General features: G+C 45.0%; 1 protein-coding gene across 1 annotated transcript in view; it reads right to left on the bottom strand.

Moving 5' to 3' along the window:
* The window catches only part of ITGAV (integrin subunit alpha V), a 123,147-nt gene extending 108,224 nt beyond the window's left edge, over window positions 1-14,923 (bottom strand). Inside the window, exon 1 of the mRNA XM_055120880.1 lies at window positions 13,675-14,923. Within this exon, the coding sequence (XP_054976855.1) occupies window positions 13,675-13,898 (224 nt within the window). The 5' untranslated portion in view covers window positions 13,899-14,923. The remainder of the gene's footprint in view (window positions 1-13,674) is intronic.
* Between the last annotated feature and the right edge of the window lie 613 nt (window positions 14,924-15,536).

Here is a 15,536-nt window from a genome sequence, read left to right as displayed (position 1 = left end):
TAAAGTGATGCATGGGGCAGGGGGCAGAAAGATAACTAAGTGGGGTTATTCCTGGCACTGCGTGGACCCAGAAACCCCTCCAGACTTAGACCCTGAGCACTGCTGGGTGTGGCCCCAAATCTAACATGAAAAATAAAAGTCATATGACTTTTCATTTTCAACCTCAAGTGGGGATTAAGGAGACAAAATTGATAGCCCTGAATCCCCTGCATTGCTATGTAAAATATATATAAAAGTTTCCATTTTCACATATAACATTTTTCAGCTTAACATGCTAAAAGCAATTAAATTATTTTTAGTACATAAAAAGAACATTTCAGACAAATATACTTTTCAGGATCCACAACTGAAAAGCCATGAAACTACTGTTGCGATGGTCCTAAAAAGCTTAATACAACTAAGGTTCATAGGTGATTTTAGTGTTGTAGAATATAGATACCAGCCAGGTCCCAGACCAAGACAGACAGCTACTTCTCAGAACGCGGGTGCATACCTTTAAACAAAACTCCTTTCTCAAACTCATCACACAGCACTATATAAAATCCTTTACAACTTTTTATAAAAACTGTTCTTGCCACCTAAAAATGAATTGCATTTTTGGTTCTTCTGTCCACACCCCAGCAATGCTCTGAGGTTAATCCTAGCTTGGCTAGGGACAGATCCTGGGGTATCAAGGACCATGTTGTACATGGGATCAAACCCAGGGCTCCTGCAAGCAAAGGCTGTGCCTCAGCTATCGCACTATCATTCCTGCCCTACAGTTTTTTGCAATGCAGAGGATTCTAAGTTGATCTTTGTATCTGCCACATAATAAGCACTGAAGAAAAGTCTTTTATATGACAACTTAGTGGCAAGTAAAACTTAAGAGCTATATATCTTAATCTTAAAATAACTAGCTGCTCTATCCCCGGCCCCAAAAGAATGCAGAAATCATTCTTTATCAAACGTGTAATTATTTCAATTCTCCTTAAGATCCTTTTCAATGCATCCTATTGCTTCTTAATTTTGGATTTCAGACACATTCTTTTCTTGGCACTCAAGGCAAAGAGGGCTGGGAAGTTATTAAGGGAGCCAGCCTTCAACAGAAACAGGGAAGAAAAAGGGCTCAGTAGGAGAGTTCTGAATGAGAAGGGCAGTCTCTTGGCAGCACGGACTCCAGTTCCTCGGATAAGAACAGGAACAAGGCTGATACTTGTCATCAAACCGTTTGAACATTACAGGCATGAAATGATGGTAATTAGATGTGCTAATATGGGCGTCCATTTGGGTTTTCCTAAGCATACCTTCATGTGCAGTCTTGCACATTGGTGAAATGCCACTGAAATGGTAGAGTAATATGAAAGGAATGTGTGAGCACTGTCAGCTTCAAAATGCCGGGCTAACAGGAGGGAAGAGCTGAGGAACCCAGCTCTTTGTGCAAAATGTCAGCATGATATTTAAGTTACATTTCAGAGTGCTCTAAGAAGTTTGAGGGTTTTATTTGTTTGTCTGTTTTGCAGAGCCAGAACGAACCCGGGACCTCACAAGTGCAAGGCGTAAGCACAGTGAGTCCCACAGGCCACCCAGAAAGTTTTGAAAGAGAAACATGGAGAAATGGGGAAAGAAAAACTCACTTAGACAGATGGCAAATCTTACGAGAGCTTTGCAGAGAAAAATTAAATATTTGTTGAGAATAAAAAATAAAAGGGCCATGGATGTGGATGTGTCTCAGTGGTATCTAGTTTTGCATGAGGTAACCCAACTAAATGATCAGATATATAATTAATTCATACAAATAATGAGGAGAATAAAAGAAACAGGATGGTATATGGTACTATATTATAAAATTAAGTAATATCAAAGTATTCAAGAAAATAAAAGCCTGCCAAAATATAGGGGAGGAGGGGATTTTTATTTCATATGTTTTTGTTTGTTTGTTTGTTCTTTAGGGTTTGAGGGCTACACCCAGTGATGCTTAGGGCTAGTTCCTGGCTCTGTGCTCTGGGATCATTCCTAGGGAACCACGGAGATCAAACCTGGGTGAGTGCAGGCAAGGCAAGTACCCTATGTGCCGTACTATTTCTCCAGCTCCTGTCATTTGCCACACTTTTTTGTAGTTTGTTAATGAAGTGTCTTCTAAAATTCATCAAAGAATATTCAGTGGTAATCTACAACAGTTTGATTAGAGTAAGAGAAGTGACAAAGTAGGAAATTAAAAGTATTCCTGTCTAAGGTTATAATCCTGATCAATGGAGAGCATCATATGAAATCTTTTGACCTCAACCAAGATAATAATATCTATGGAAAGTTTTCTGAATGTGGTTAGTGTATGAAGATAAACTTAGAAACCTTAGAATATCATAAAAACACAAGATAATAAACTAAGAACAATTAATAAAATACTCCCAAATAAAGCTTGACATATAAAAATTAAAATCCAGAAAGGGGATGCTTGCTTTTAGGCAATTTTTTTTGGATAGGAAGTGCTTGGAAGGGTATCTCCTGCCCTGTGTGTGTGTGTGTGTGTGTGTGTGTGTGTGTGTGTGTGTGTGTGTGTGGTGTTGCTTGTGAGTAAAACCAAGGTTTCACACACACACACACACACACACACACACACACACACACACACACACACACACACACACAAAGCAAATGCTCTGTGGTAAACCACTAAGGTACATCCCCAGCCCCAAATCTCTCTTTTATCTACTTCTTTGTTTTTGTTTTGGGGCCACACCCAGCAATGCTCAAGGATCACTCCTGACAGGAGTGCTAGAAATTGAACTGGGTCAGTATGTGCAATGAAAGTGCCTCATCCACTGTACTCTCTCTGTAGCCTCCCCCAGTGTGTGTGTGTGTGTGTGTGTGTGTGTGTGTGTGTGTGTGTGTGTGTGTGTGTGTTAGGACTTTTCTTTCTTCAGTCATTGGGAAGGCAAAAAATTAACTATCTGAAATGCAAGATTTTGAGAAAAGAAGTATAGGAAATAGCTGGTTTGCAACAATTCCTGACAACTATGGATGGCTGTAAAGTACACACAAAGTAAATTGAGGGAGACAGAAAAAGTGAGTAGCAGTGCAAAGCTAAGCTAACCAACTTAGTTTCTCACACTTCTAACTGTCCATCCCCAAAAAGTTTGCCTAAGAATAGTATCAGGAATCCCCCCCTCCTCCCACCGTGCCATTCTTTTAAGGACCTGAAACATACCCATTAAATGACTCCAAAACCAAGTCTTATCTGGATAAGTGGACTATTAATATTACGCCACTAAATTATAGAAGATAAAAGCAGAGGGTGCCTGAGGTCACGGATGGGGGTGATGATCAGGAGAGAGGAGTAAAACTATGATTGGGGGAAGGAGAAACAGTGGAGAAAGGGCAGGTAAGGAGAGTAGGGAGGAGAAAAGGGAGGAACAGAGATAGAGACAGAGGGAGAGATGGAGGTGGGGATCAGAAACAGCCAAGCAGGAGATACCCTTCCAAGCACTTCCTATCCAAAAAGAACTTTAAGGGCAGCTGCTTCAGGGAATGTGACCTTGACTACCAAGGAGGGGCAGCCAGCCAAACAATGACAAGTACATTTTTTAAGCCCTCCAAATGAACTAAGATATTTGGCTCCTTTCAGTGCTGACTTCTCCAAGATAAAGCACGTTTAATAAATTTGGCTGACTCTGGGTTGAACAAAGAGCCTACACCAAAATGAACTTTTGGAACACTTAATATCCATATATAATATATATTATAAATAAGTACAAGGCAGTCCTTATTTCAAAGCTATAATTCAAGTTTCAGATTTACTTTTCAGCTTTTAAAAAAAAGTTACAGCATGAAATTGTTTTTTAATGTAGGAGTACTGCTATTTATTCAGCCATTGATTAAGCTGACTGAAGCAAGCATGAACTTCACACTACTTTTTTTTTCTTTTTGGGGGGGATCACACCCAGCAATGCTCAGGGGTTATTCCTGGCTCTGCACTCAGGAATTACACCTGGCGGTGCGCAGGGGACCTTATGGGATGATGGGAATTGAACTTGGATTGGCCACATGCAAGGCAAATGCCCTACGTGCTGAACTATCACTCCAGCTCCTCCATATTACTTAGAAAAAAAAATCATTGAATATTCATGAGATAGACCATTACAAAGATGTTCATGATTCAGTTTTCAATCATATAATGATCGAACACCTATCCCTCCATCAGTGTATATTTCCCCCCCACCAATGTCCCCCATTTCCCTCCCACCGTCCCCCAACACCAAATCCCCACCCCCATCCAGGAGTGATAGCACAGCAGGTAGGGCTTTTGCCTTGTATGCAGATGACCCAGGTTCGATTCCTCCGTCCCTCTCAGAGAGCTCAGTAAGCTACCAAGAGTATCCCACCCGTACAGCAGAACCTGATGAGCTACCCGTGGCATATTCGATATGACAAAAACAGTAATAACAAGTCTCACAATGGAGATGTTACTGGTGCCCGCTCTAGCAAAAAACCAGGATGACAGTGCAGTGCTATGCTTTGCAATACAGGTACTAAGAGGTCATTATGTTTGTTCAGGGCATTTAGTATTTTTATTGGGATGGTGAGGCTGGGGTAGCTTTTTAACTGGGTGGCAGCTATGGGGTGTGGATATGACTGCTGAGGCTTCCAGAAGTACAGAGAGGTGGGGGGGGGGGTTGGTAGTCCATCCTGACAGTAAGAAAGCCTGGAGATTTCAGTCACAAAACCCGCATACCAGAATTTTCAGCAGATTATATCTTGATGAGGTCCGTCCTGAGATGGTGGACTCAGGTCAATAGCATGGCACCAATTTTGGATCGTGGGAGTATAGGATAACATTGGGTTTGTCCTTTCAGTCTTGCTACAGGGAACTTAGTTTACCTTAGAGCAATGTACTTTCTGTATGGACACAGAAATACAATTAATATTATGCTTTGTAACTTGGGAGCTGATTGACTCCAATAATATTTATTCCTGGGCATCTGCTTTCTTGACTCAGTTGCCCTTAGTTCCTTGCATCCCCCAAATCAGGGCCCCGACAAGGGACGGAATGGACCCAGGGCAAACTGTGAGCTACCCTGGCATCAAAATGGGCCAGGCCAAAGCACCACAATACTCAACTATAAGTTGAGAGCATGGTCATAGACAAATGCTGTCATGATCCAAAAGTAACGACGAGACTAGGACCCTGTTGGGGTTAGGAAGACTAACCTGGCCTGAGAAATGTGGTCTGGAATATATAGTGAGATATCCCCAGGAAGAACCAAACTTTGAATTTGATGTATCTCTTACTGTGCTCATACAGAATGACATTGCTAGAAATATTAGAAGTAGACTTACTACAACTATTTAAGTGGATTTCTAGCTGAGGACAGAAGAAAGCAACACACCCTGGATGGGATCCCACCCTTAAGCAGATCTCTTAGTAATCTGGAGTAATCTCCTTAGATGAGATTTTGTTCATCTCCTGGAGAAGTGGTCTTACCCCTCTTTGTTGATTTGTTAATGTTCAACCCACTTTTGTGTCACCACCCTGTGTGATTGCTATATAAACTAAGACTGTAAGAGAAGTACAGAAAGAAAACACAGAAGAAAGGGAGAAGACACAGAAGCAGAGCACAGAGCGAAAGAGAATCAGGGAGTCATCGAAGCCAGAAGCAGGAAAAAGAAATAGCACAAAACGAGTGAGAAGTCAGTCAGATGTCGGAAGTAAGAGTGATTGGGGCTCCAGAGACTGAAGCAGAAGGGCTCCGGGGAAAGAGATCAGAAGATGAGAGATCAGAAGAGACCAGAGTAGAGACTACAGAGACAGAGTCAGAGATAAAGAGACAGACAGCGGCACACACAGAAGCCCAAGGAGGAGCCATTCCGATCCGGTCCATACACAAGGGCTCGAGAGCACCAAATGCGAGCAGAGAGAGACTGAGAGAGAGCAAGCTGCCCAAGAGCCCACGAACAACACACATCACATCCCCCTCTGGCACACGCTGAGAGATCCCCATGTATTTTTTTACATGCGAGCAAGTAGCTGGGGCCTTTGCTTAGGCGGGCACCAGGCTGACCTGCCCCCCTCCAATTTACCTTGATCTGTTCAGCCTTGTGTGGGTCTGAGATTAACTGCAACTTTTGATTTCTTTTGAGATTTATGTATGGGTCTCTAAAGCAAGGTCAGTCGAAGAGCTTACATGGTGGCACTGGAGTTGGTTCATGGGGTAAATGCTGGTGCTTCCAGGAGTACAGGTAAGTGGGGAGAGGTAGCCCACCCCAACTCTGAGAAAACCTGGAGATTTCAGTAACAAAACCCACATATCCAAATTTTCAACAGGTGGACTGGAGTGATAGCACAGGTGGTAGGGCGTTTGCCTTGCATGTGGCCTGACCCAAGTTTGATTCCTCCGCCCTTCTGGGAGAGCCCAGCAAGCTACAGAGTGTATCTCAAACACATGGCAGAGCCTGGCAAGCTACCTGTGGTGTATTCAAAATGCCAAAAACAGTAACAAGTGTCACAATGGAGACACTACTGGTGCCCGCTCGAGCAACTCAATGAGCAACAGGATTACAGTGATACAGTGATAATATCTTGGTGAGGTCTGTCCTGAGATGGTGGAGTCCAGCCAGGGGCATGGAAGTGATTTTAGATTGTGGGAGCCAGGAACTGCCAGGGGCTCTGCTTGGCGGGTAGCAGGCTAACTCTCCTCCCTCCGATTTACCCTGGTCTGTTTAGCCTTGCGTGGGTCCGAGATTAATTATGGCTTTTGATGTCTTTCAAGATTTATTTACAGATCTCTGAAGCAAGGCTGAAAAAATGAGCTTGTTAGCTGAGCTGGAGGTGGTTTGTGGGTTTATTCCCACATACATAACTTTTGGCCATTTAATTTTTCAGGAAATTTGGTCCCAAGTTGTTGTGGTCTGGCCAGAGGCACAGTGGCAATACTGGGGTCTCAGAAAGCTTGAGGGCACCATCAGGCTTCTGATGCACTAGCCCCACAGGTACAGGCTGACCTATTAGTGGAATCATACCCCTCAGGATGAACACTTATGTACTTATGTGGATGTATAACTATAAATTCTATGTACTTATGTGGATGCATAACTATAAATTCTATATACTTTCTCTCTCTCTTTTTTTTTTTTGCTTTTTGGGTCACACCTGGTGATGCACAGGGGTTACTCCTGGCTCTGCACTCAGGAACCACCACTGGCGGTCTTAGGGAACAATATGGGATGCTGGGAATCGAACCCGGGTTGGCTGCGTCCAAGGCAAACGCCCTACCTGCTGTGCTACCACTCCAGCCCCACTTTTTCTCTTTTATAATGTCCTATTAAGCTGGAGCCTTAATCAGACACACTTAACAAGGAGTTACTTTCTAAATAATAAGACTATAGTTTGTGCAAAATATTTGTTTTCATGACAATAAATATGAACCAATATAGCCAAAGCTATACAATGAGCTGACCTCATTTTACAAAGGGTTGGGAAGGGGGCTGGAGTGACAGCACTCCAGGTAGGGCGGTTGCTTTGCATGTGGCTGACCCGGGTTCGATTCCCAGCATCCCATATGGTCCCCTGAGAACTGCCAGGAGTAATTTCTGAGTGCAGAGCCAGGAGTAACCCCTGTGTATCACCGGGTGTGACCCAAAAAGAAAAAAAAATACAAAGGGTTGGGAAGAGAGAAATTATTTTGATAATCTTTTCAAAGTACACACAACTGGGACAAGCTCAAAAGGGTCTCCACTCTGGAAACAGTTTGAATTTTAACTCTGGCCACTGAATCGCAGCTCAGGACATTTTCCCAGATTTGAACCATACCCAGCAATGCTCAGGGCTCACTCCTGGTGGTGTTCGGGAACCATTTTTGATACCAGGGATCAAACCCAGATAGCTGCATGTAAAACAAAAAACTTACCCTCTATATTATCTCTCCAACCCCTCAAAGTATCATAGGAGCAGGACACACTGATCGAAAAATATTTCAGAAAGATAAGACTATTGATATATGTAAGCTGTTTCCAAGACTGAAAAGTCAAATGAAGAGCAAAGAGATGAGCTTCTGGGTGCCAGAGACCACAGTTGAGATGACTTAGCTGAAAAAAGAGGTGGGAGTAGAAAAGGAAAGGAGATGGATGTGAGAAAATATTAATAAGAAAGAATTTCTAGAACTTTCTGCCTGGTGACTAATCACTGACTAATATTAGAGGGATGCTGTAAGAGAGAAAAAGAAAAATAGAAAATGAGAAGGAGGAATATGAATTTATTTCCAGAGTGACAGAGAAAATGAGAGTACCATTAATAGAAACAAAAGTGCAACTGACATCTTTTGGTGAAAGTGTTCATTTTTAGTCAGATAGTGAGGTAAGACAGACTAGTCAAGGAGAAATGATCTAGAGGATATGAAATTTGAACTACATTTTTAGACTTAAGATATAGCCAGGAAAGCAGCTTAGTTCAAAAGCTCTCTGGGGGGGCTGGAGTGATAGCACAGTGGGTAGGGCATTTGCCTTGTACGAGGCCGACCCTGGTTCGAATCCCAGCATCCCATATGGTCCCCTGAGCGCCGCCAGGAGTGATTCCTGAGTGCATGAGCCAGGAATAACCCCTGTGCAACGCCAGGTATGACCCAAAAAGCAAAATAAATGAATGAATAAATAAATAAATATATAAAAGCTCTCTAGGGGCCTGGAAGATAGTATAGAGGTTAAGGGCACTTGTACTACACATGGCAGACCCCGGTCCGATCCTCAGCACCACAAGGTTCCTGAGTACCACTCAGCACTCCAAGCACTGTTTGGCGTGACCCAAGGACACCCCACCTTCCCCCCCACCCCCACCCCCCCACCTGCTGCTGCCTTTTTTTTTTTTTTAATAAAGGCTCTCCAAGTATTGCAAACAGGAAGTTAGGATTGAGAACCACAGAATGTTCTGTAGAACCTTCTGCAACCAAAACACACACACCCACACCTTCTCTTTGGGGTAAAAAGAGCAAAAATTAACCTTCAAATAAATAAGCTTAAAATAAGTGTCATTAGTATTTAACAAGGGAAAAGGCAAGAATTTTATTTCAGCATCAATGTGCACTATACAATGTAACATCTAATCTCATGTTCTCAACCAGGGGGCAAATGGTCCCTGTGGGCCACCAAGATATTGTAAAGGGTCACGGGTGAAAAATTCTATAAATGGGGAGCCAGGCATGAGACTAGGGGACTAACAGGATAAGGGGGTGACAGGAAGGAAACAAGGTTAAAAGTGGGTGACAGTCAAAAATCAAGTTGGGATCAGACTTGGGTCTCAATGTTACCATGACAGTATTAGTTTTAAATAAGCATATCTATATAGGAATGTAGCTTGCCTTATAAGTGTAAGGTTAATCCCCAGGACCACAAAAAATATATACATGTGCAAAATGATTACTATATAACACTTGAATAAAAAAGTTGTTTGATTAATTTACTTTCTAAAATTTTAAAATTTGGATATGAGAGCTAAATGGATATTGAATTTCATATGCTATATATTTTGATCTTTCCCATATTCCACAATCCATCCCAATCCTCTCAACAACTAAAAGATGAAAGCAGAGGGTACATGGGGCAATCTCTTCTGGGCCTCAATTCTTGGACTGTAAGATGTTTATCTACTTGCCTACTTCCTTTGGTGATTTGTGTACAGAATGAAATATCAGAAGTTTAAGTGCTTTGTATTTTATAAAATAGGGTTTCAATGTGAGATGCCATTCCTATAATTAAACCTATGGTGTAAATTTTAATTTAAATCACTGTATCACTGTATCACTGTCATCCCATTGCTCATCGATTTGCTCGCTCAAGCGGGCACCAGTAATGTCTCCATTGTGAGACTTGTTACTTCTTTTGGCATATTGAATATGCCTCGGGTAGCTTGCCAGGCTCTGCCATGTGGGTGAGATACTCTCGGTAGCTTGCCAGGCTCTCTGAGAGGGGTGGAGGAATCGAACCCGGGTCAGCCACGTGCAAGGCAAATGCTCTACTCTCTGGGCTATCGCTCTAGCCCTTTAATATTCTCCACAAAAAAATCAGACTTGACTTCTTAATCTACATAGTAACTTCGAATTGTATGTAAATATGCCAAGGCAGTCACCATAAACTAGTGCCTGCAGACTGAAAATACAAACTGCTTATTTTTATTTTTCTGTCAACTTTTCATTTCAGAACTAAGGTTCATATTTTGAGTGAAAGATTTTATTGAGTCACCTTAATATTTTCACATATGGGTTTATTTTTCCTTGTCTTTAATAATCACTGATTTATTAGTTTTTATTGTTACTGTCACTGTCATCCCGTTGCTAATCAATTTGTTAGAGTGGGCACCAGTAACATCTATCATTGTGAGACTTATTGTTACTGTTTTTGGCATATCCAATATGCCACGGGTAGCTTGCCAGGCTGCCGTGCTGGTGAGATAGGTACTCTCGTAGCTTGCAGGGCTCTCCAAGAGGGGCGGAGGAATCAAACACGGGTCGGCCACATGAAAGGCGAATGCCCTACCGCTGTGCTATTGCTCCATCCCCAGTTTTTACAATACTGAAATAATTCAATAATATTTTGTCTTTCTTGGGGGGGAGATGAGGGGTGCACCACACCGGACACTGCTCAGGGATCACTTCTGGCAGGGAACTGGGGGCCATCTGGGGTGTCAGGGATTGAACTAGGGTCAGTCATAGTGTGCAAGGAAAACACCCTACCTGCTGTGCTTTACTATCACTGTGCTTTACTAAAACTAAATAAATAAAATCTCTTAATTGGATGGTAGAGGAGAAAGTGGAAGTATGCTCTAAAAAAGAGGAGAAAGTGGAAGTATGATCCCTCAATGATAATTTTCTATTAAAAAGAAAAACAAGGCATAAACTAAATGATCAGCTTGCCCCATGTACTTAGATACCTACTCGAACCAGAAATAGTAAGAGACTTTTGTTCCATTGCTGACTCATTCATCTAGGAGTCCTTCCTTCAAGAGAAAGGAACCTTTAAGTGGCACTTTTTAAATGAAACTTCTCTTTTCTTTAGAAGTTATAACCACACCAAATAATAACAACTACAAATGTTACTGATAATAAAGTGTCCTCATGTACTGAATTCTAATACTTTTAAATTTAAAACTATCCTTTACAAAATTGAGTCTTCCTTTGCATTAATCTTTCTTAAACCTCAATAGCTCAGTAAGTGGAAATCTGTTTACACATAATTTTGATGTTGTTACTATTATTAATGATGTTTGAAAATTTCTACACAAGAGCCAAAAAAAGAGAATACAGAAGTGAAGTCACTTATCTTGCATGCACCCTTGAATCTCGTTCAAATCCCAGGTGCCATGTATGGGTCCCTTGAGCACCACCAGCTGTGGCCCAAAACAAAAAACTAAATAAATAAAATCTCTTAATTGGATGGTAGAGGAGAAAGTGGAAGTATGCTCTACATGCCTAGCACACAAGAGACCCTGCGTCTGAGCACAGTATTAGAGGGCTTCACCTGGTATGAGCACTGATCTATGTGGCCCTGAAGCCACCTACTGCCCCAGTACAGCCACCACCCAGAACTGAACCTCAGGCCTATCATGCCCAGTGAGGAGAGGATCACTCACTTAAAAAAAAAAATTCAAATTCAATGTCTACATATTAAGTTAGGCTACACTTACCGCTAGCTGGTCTATCACCAGCAAATTCACTGATTAAGATCTTAAAGTACTACATGAACCAAAACCTAAGTTTGATTTTACCTTACCTAACCCAAGGCCCACTTTAAAGTCAATTATCATAATGACCCCTCAAAGTTTAGCCATTCAACCTTGTAACCCTAAACAGAAATTACCTCATGTCAACAGTTCGATATTGACTGTACTTTTCCGTGGTAACAACAATTAAAGCACATCATCCTGTTATGAATCTCTGACCTACTGATCTCAGAGGGTTGCTGCAGAATTAACAGCAACATTTGCAAAACACTCCATCCACTTTGAAGTACTTACATGTAATCTTAAGTACTAACTCTTGACAAGACAGATACATACTTTCAAAATTATTAAAATTTCTGTACAATTCAAACCTGAAAAAGCACTTTTGGAAGCATCTACAGTTTTGGAACTTAAAGACAGGAATACACTTACATATCTGGAAATAAAAACTTCTTTAAAATAAGGCTGATTAAGTCAAACAAGAAGGTGGCTAATGCTTCTCAAAGTTGATGGCTATTTAATTAAAATCATCTTGGAAAACCTTCCACTAAAGCTGGAAATAAAATTGAGTCCAGTCCCGGAAACAATGTCTCGTTTCCACTAACTGCTTTCAACCTATTGACTGCTGCAAAAGTTATCAGCGAAATGAATGATTTTTGGCAGCATTTATAAAGGGATCAAAAGTATAAATCCTGAATATTCTACTGTTAACTGGAGTAGAAAAATATTTAGATCACATGTATGAACTGTCAAATATTACTATCCTAGCACTGACCGTGAAAATTATCCTCCTTCCCAAATTCTTTAAAATCGGGGTGGGAGTGAGGGGCTGAAGCCACAATACAGCAGGTAGGGCACTGCCTTGCACGCAGCTGACCAAGTTTGATCCTCAGCATCCCATATGGTCCCCTGAGCACCAATAGGAGTGATTCCTGAGTGCGGAGCCAGGAATGTGCCCCCCCCCAAAAAAACCCAATAAAAATAGTAATAAAATAGAACCGTTAGAAACAAAGTTTCTGTATGTGTACGTTTAGAAACAATATGTTACCATTTGCACCAGCTTGGGAAGAACCCTAAGAAGAACCAACTTGCCTTCTTGAAAACACGCCCTAAACTTCAGAAGTCAGCCAGCGCACACTTCTTTAAATCGGCATTTCTAATGCTAAAGTGGAACTCGGGGAATGATGTCAGTGTTCGGTCAAGTTGGAGACTACTTTTGAATCTAATAGCGACAATCACTGTTACAAATCCTGACGTCTTTATAAACGCGATCCGTAGGCGATCTAGAGACAAAACCGGTTTCCTCAAGGCTGCCGTGTCGAGAAGACCTGCAAAGTGAGTGAGAACTCCCCACGAACACCCTCGCTCTCCGCGAACAATGACCTAAATCATGAATCGCTATAAAAAGAACAGATGACACCGTCATCGGTCCGCCCTCACATGCGCCCGAGCCTGACGAGTCCCGGAGATAAGATACCATGCACCAGAGGTGACAGTGTGGTCATTTTAGCCATCCCAAGTCCGCGAAACCAGTGAAGAGGAATGATCGGGCTGCGAGCCGGAGTGGGTGGGGGAGGGTTTGCTTGGGGACAGCGAGAGAACGAGCGTTCGGGACAGCGGAGCAGAAAAGGGGGATCGAGAAAGAGTAACTTAGTAGCGGGGGCAGGCGGGGGTGGGGGGAGGAGGGGAAGTTGAGCCACGAAAGCGCCCAAGCCGAGGAGCGCGGTCCAAGCCGACCTGCCTTTGCAACTCTCCCACTTTCCCGAGTTTTCAGCGCACATCCTTTCCCGAGTTCTCCTTGCGAGACGTGAGGGAGGCAGGGAGCTAGTAGGTGGGTTTCACCGGTCCTCTCCCCGCCACCCACCGATCTCATCTCCTCAAAATGTTGGGCATTCGGTCGCGGGCCGGGAAACCCGAAGATCCCCGCCCTCGGGGATGGGTGCGCGCGCTGTGGGGGGATGGGGGCGCCTCCCCTCCCCAGCGCGGCCACTTACGGAGACTCGCTGGGCACGAAGAAATCCACCGCGAAGCCGAAGTAACTTCCTTCGGGGCCCGAGTACTCGGCGGGACTGTCCGTGTCTAGGTTGAAGGAGCCGCACTGGGGCGGCAGCAGCAGCAGCAGCAGCAGCAGCAGCGGCGGCGGCGGCGGCGACCCGACGACGAGAAGCCGGAGTCGGCGAGGGTGAAGGCGCAGGCACCGCCGCGGAGCAGGAGCCATCGCCGAAGTGCGTTGCGGGGCGCTGAGCCCGGGGCCCCGGCCACCCCTCCGGGAGCGCACGGTGCCCGCGGCCCTGCACGCCGAGCGCCCAAACTCGCTGGCCGCCCGCTCCGACACGGCTCCGGGACGGCGCCTGAAGCCTGCAGCAGGACTGAACTCTCGGGAGCAGCCGCCCGGGAAGTTGGGCGCGGGGCGCTCGGGCGGGGACGGCGGCGCGGGCGGCCCGAGTCTCCCTCCCGTTCCGCAGCTCGGGCCGGGACAGCCGGGGTGAGAGTTGCACCCCCAGGCGGGGAGCGGCTGCGGGGGGAGGAGGAGGAGCGCGACTTGGAGGCGGAGTCGGGGCGGGACGAGCCCGGGAGAGTAAATGGGAGGGGGCGTGGCCGGAGAAAGAGGCGGGGCCTGGGTGGAGCTCTCTCGGGAGACCCAGCGGGAGGAGGCGGAGCCGGCGGAGAGGCGCTCCCAGGAGGCGGAGCCCGCGTCGCCGCCGGAAGTGAAGGGGAAGTGTCCTCCCCCCTACTGGAGCAATCCGAGCGGCTTCCGCGGGACCTGGAGCGGGTCCGCTGTTCCCAGGCCCTGGTCCCGGAGCCTTGGTCCGTAGCTGCCCCCTCCCCCCCGCCTCGTACCACCTCCTCCGCCCGCCCCCCCACCACACACACGCAAGTGGCTTTCGAACTCATCACCTCAGGGATGGTGGGCGCGAGGGGAGGGGCATTCTAGCATGCCCATCGCTTGAGTTTTGAGGGCACCCAAAGTTCCCTGGTCCTGCCGGGAACTCCCGGGCAACTTTTGTTTCATCGGCTTCTGTCTTCTCGTGTTTTGCTGCTTAAAAGCCTGGCAGGCGCTCACAAACGCTATAATTAACGGCCGTGTTCCACCCCCACTCCATCCCACACACAAACACTGAACTTAATTATAAGCTTCCAGAATGCTAGCACAGCCCCTTCCTGGCTGACTGTTAGTACTAAACTTCAGTGGTCCACGAAAGAATTGGCAAGGCTTTAGTAATAAGCAGTAATCCTTTTATTTGAAGATTGGATAGGGGCTGGGGCACACCCTGCCGTACTGCGGGGGGAGAGGGGGGGAGCGGGGCGGGTGTAAGGGGTTGAAAGGGGAAGGGGGGGGCAGGCAGGGCTGTCAGTCATGGCAGAGTTTGGGGGACCCATTGAGCTTTCTAGGCCCAGCAATAGTCTCTCTCTCTCTCTCTCTCTCTCTCTCTCTCTCTCTCTCTCTCTCTCTCTCTCTCTCTCTCTCTCTCTCTCTCTCTCTCTCTCTCCCCTCTCTCCCTCTCTCCCTCTCTCTTTCCCCCTCCCCCCCTCTCCCTCTCCCCCCACTCTCTCTCCTTTTGGAGCCACACCCTGCGGTTCTCAAGGGTTACTCTTGCCTCTACACTCAAGATTATACTCTGGGCAGTGCTCATTGATGGGATGCCTGCTTCCAACCCTGATGAGCCTCAAGCAAGACGAATGCCCTACCCTCTGTACTATCCTCAGCCCCATCTTTTAAATCAAAAATGAGAACGGACCTATTAACTGGAATTGTATGATTCAGCACAACATAAAATGGGGATATCGGAGTAGAAATGTCATTTTGGAAATGAAAGGAAGAGCAAGTGCTCTTGGCCTCCTGCGACTGGCTGGC

The sequence above is a fragment of the Sorex araneus genome, chromosome X (assembly GCF_027595985.1).
Source record: "Sorex araneus isolate mSorAra2 chromosome X, mSorAra2.pri, whole genome shotgun sequence".
Lineage (NCBI taxonomy): Eukaryota > Metazoa > Chordata > Mammalia > Eulipotyphla > Soricidae > Sorex > Sorex araneus.
This window is presented reverse-complemented; position numbering and strand designations above follow the sequence as displayed.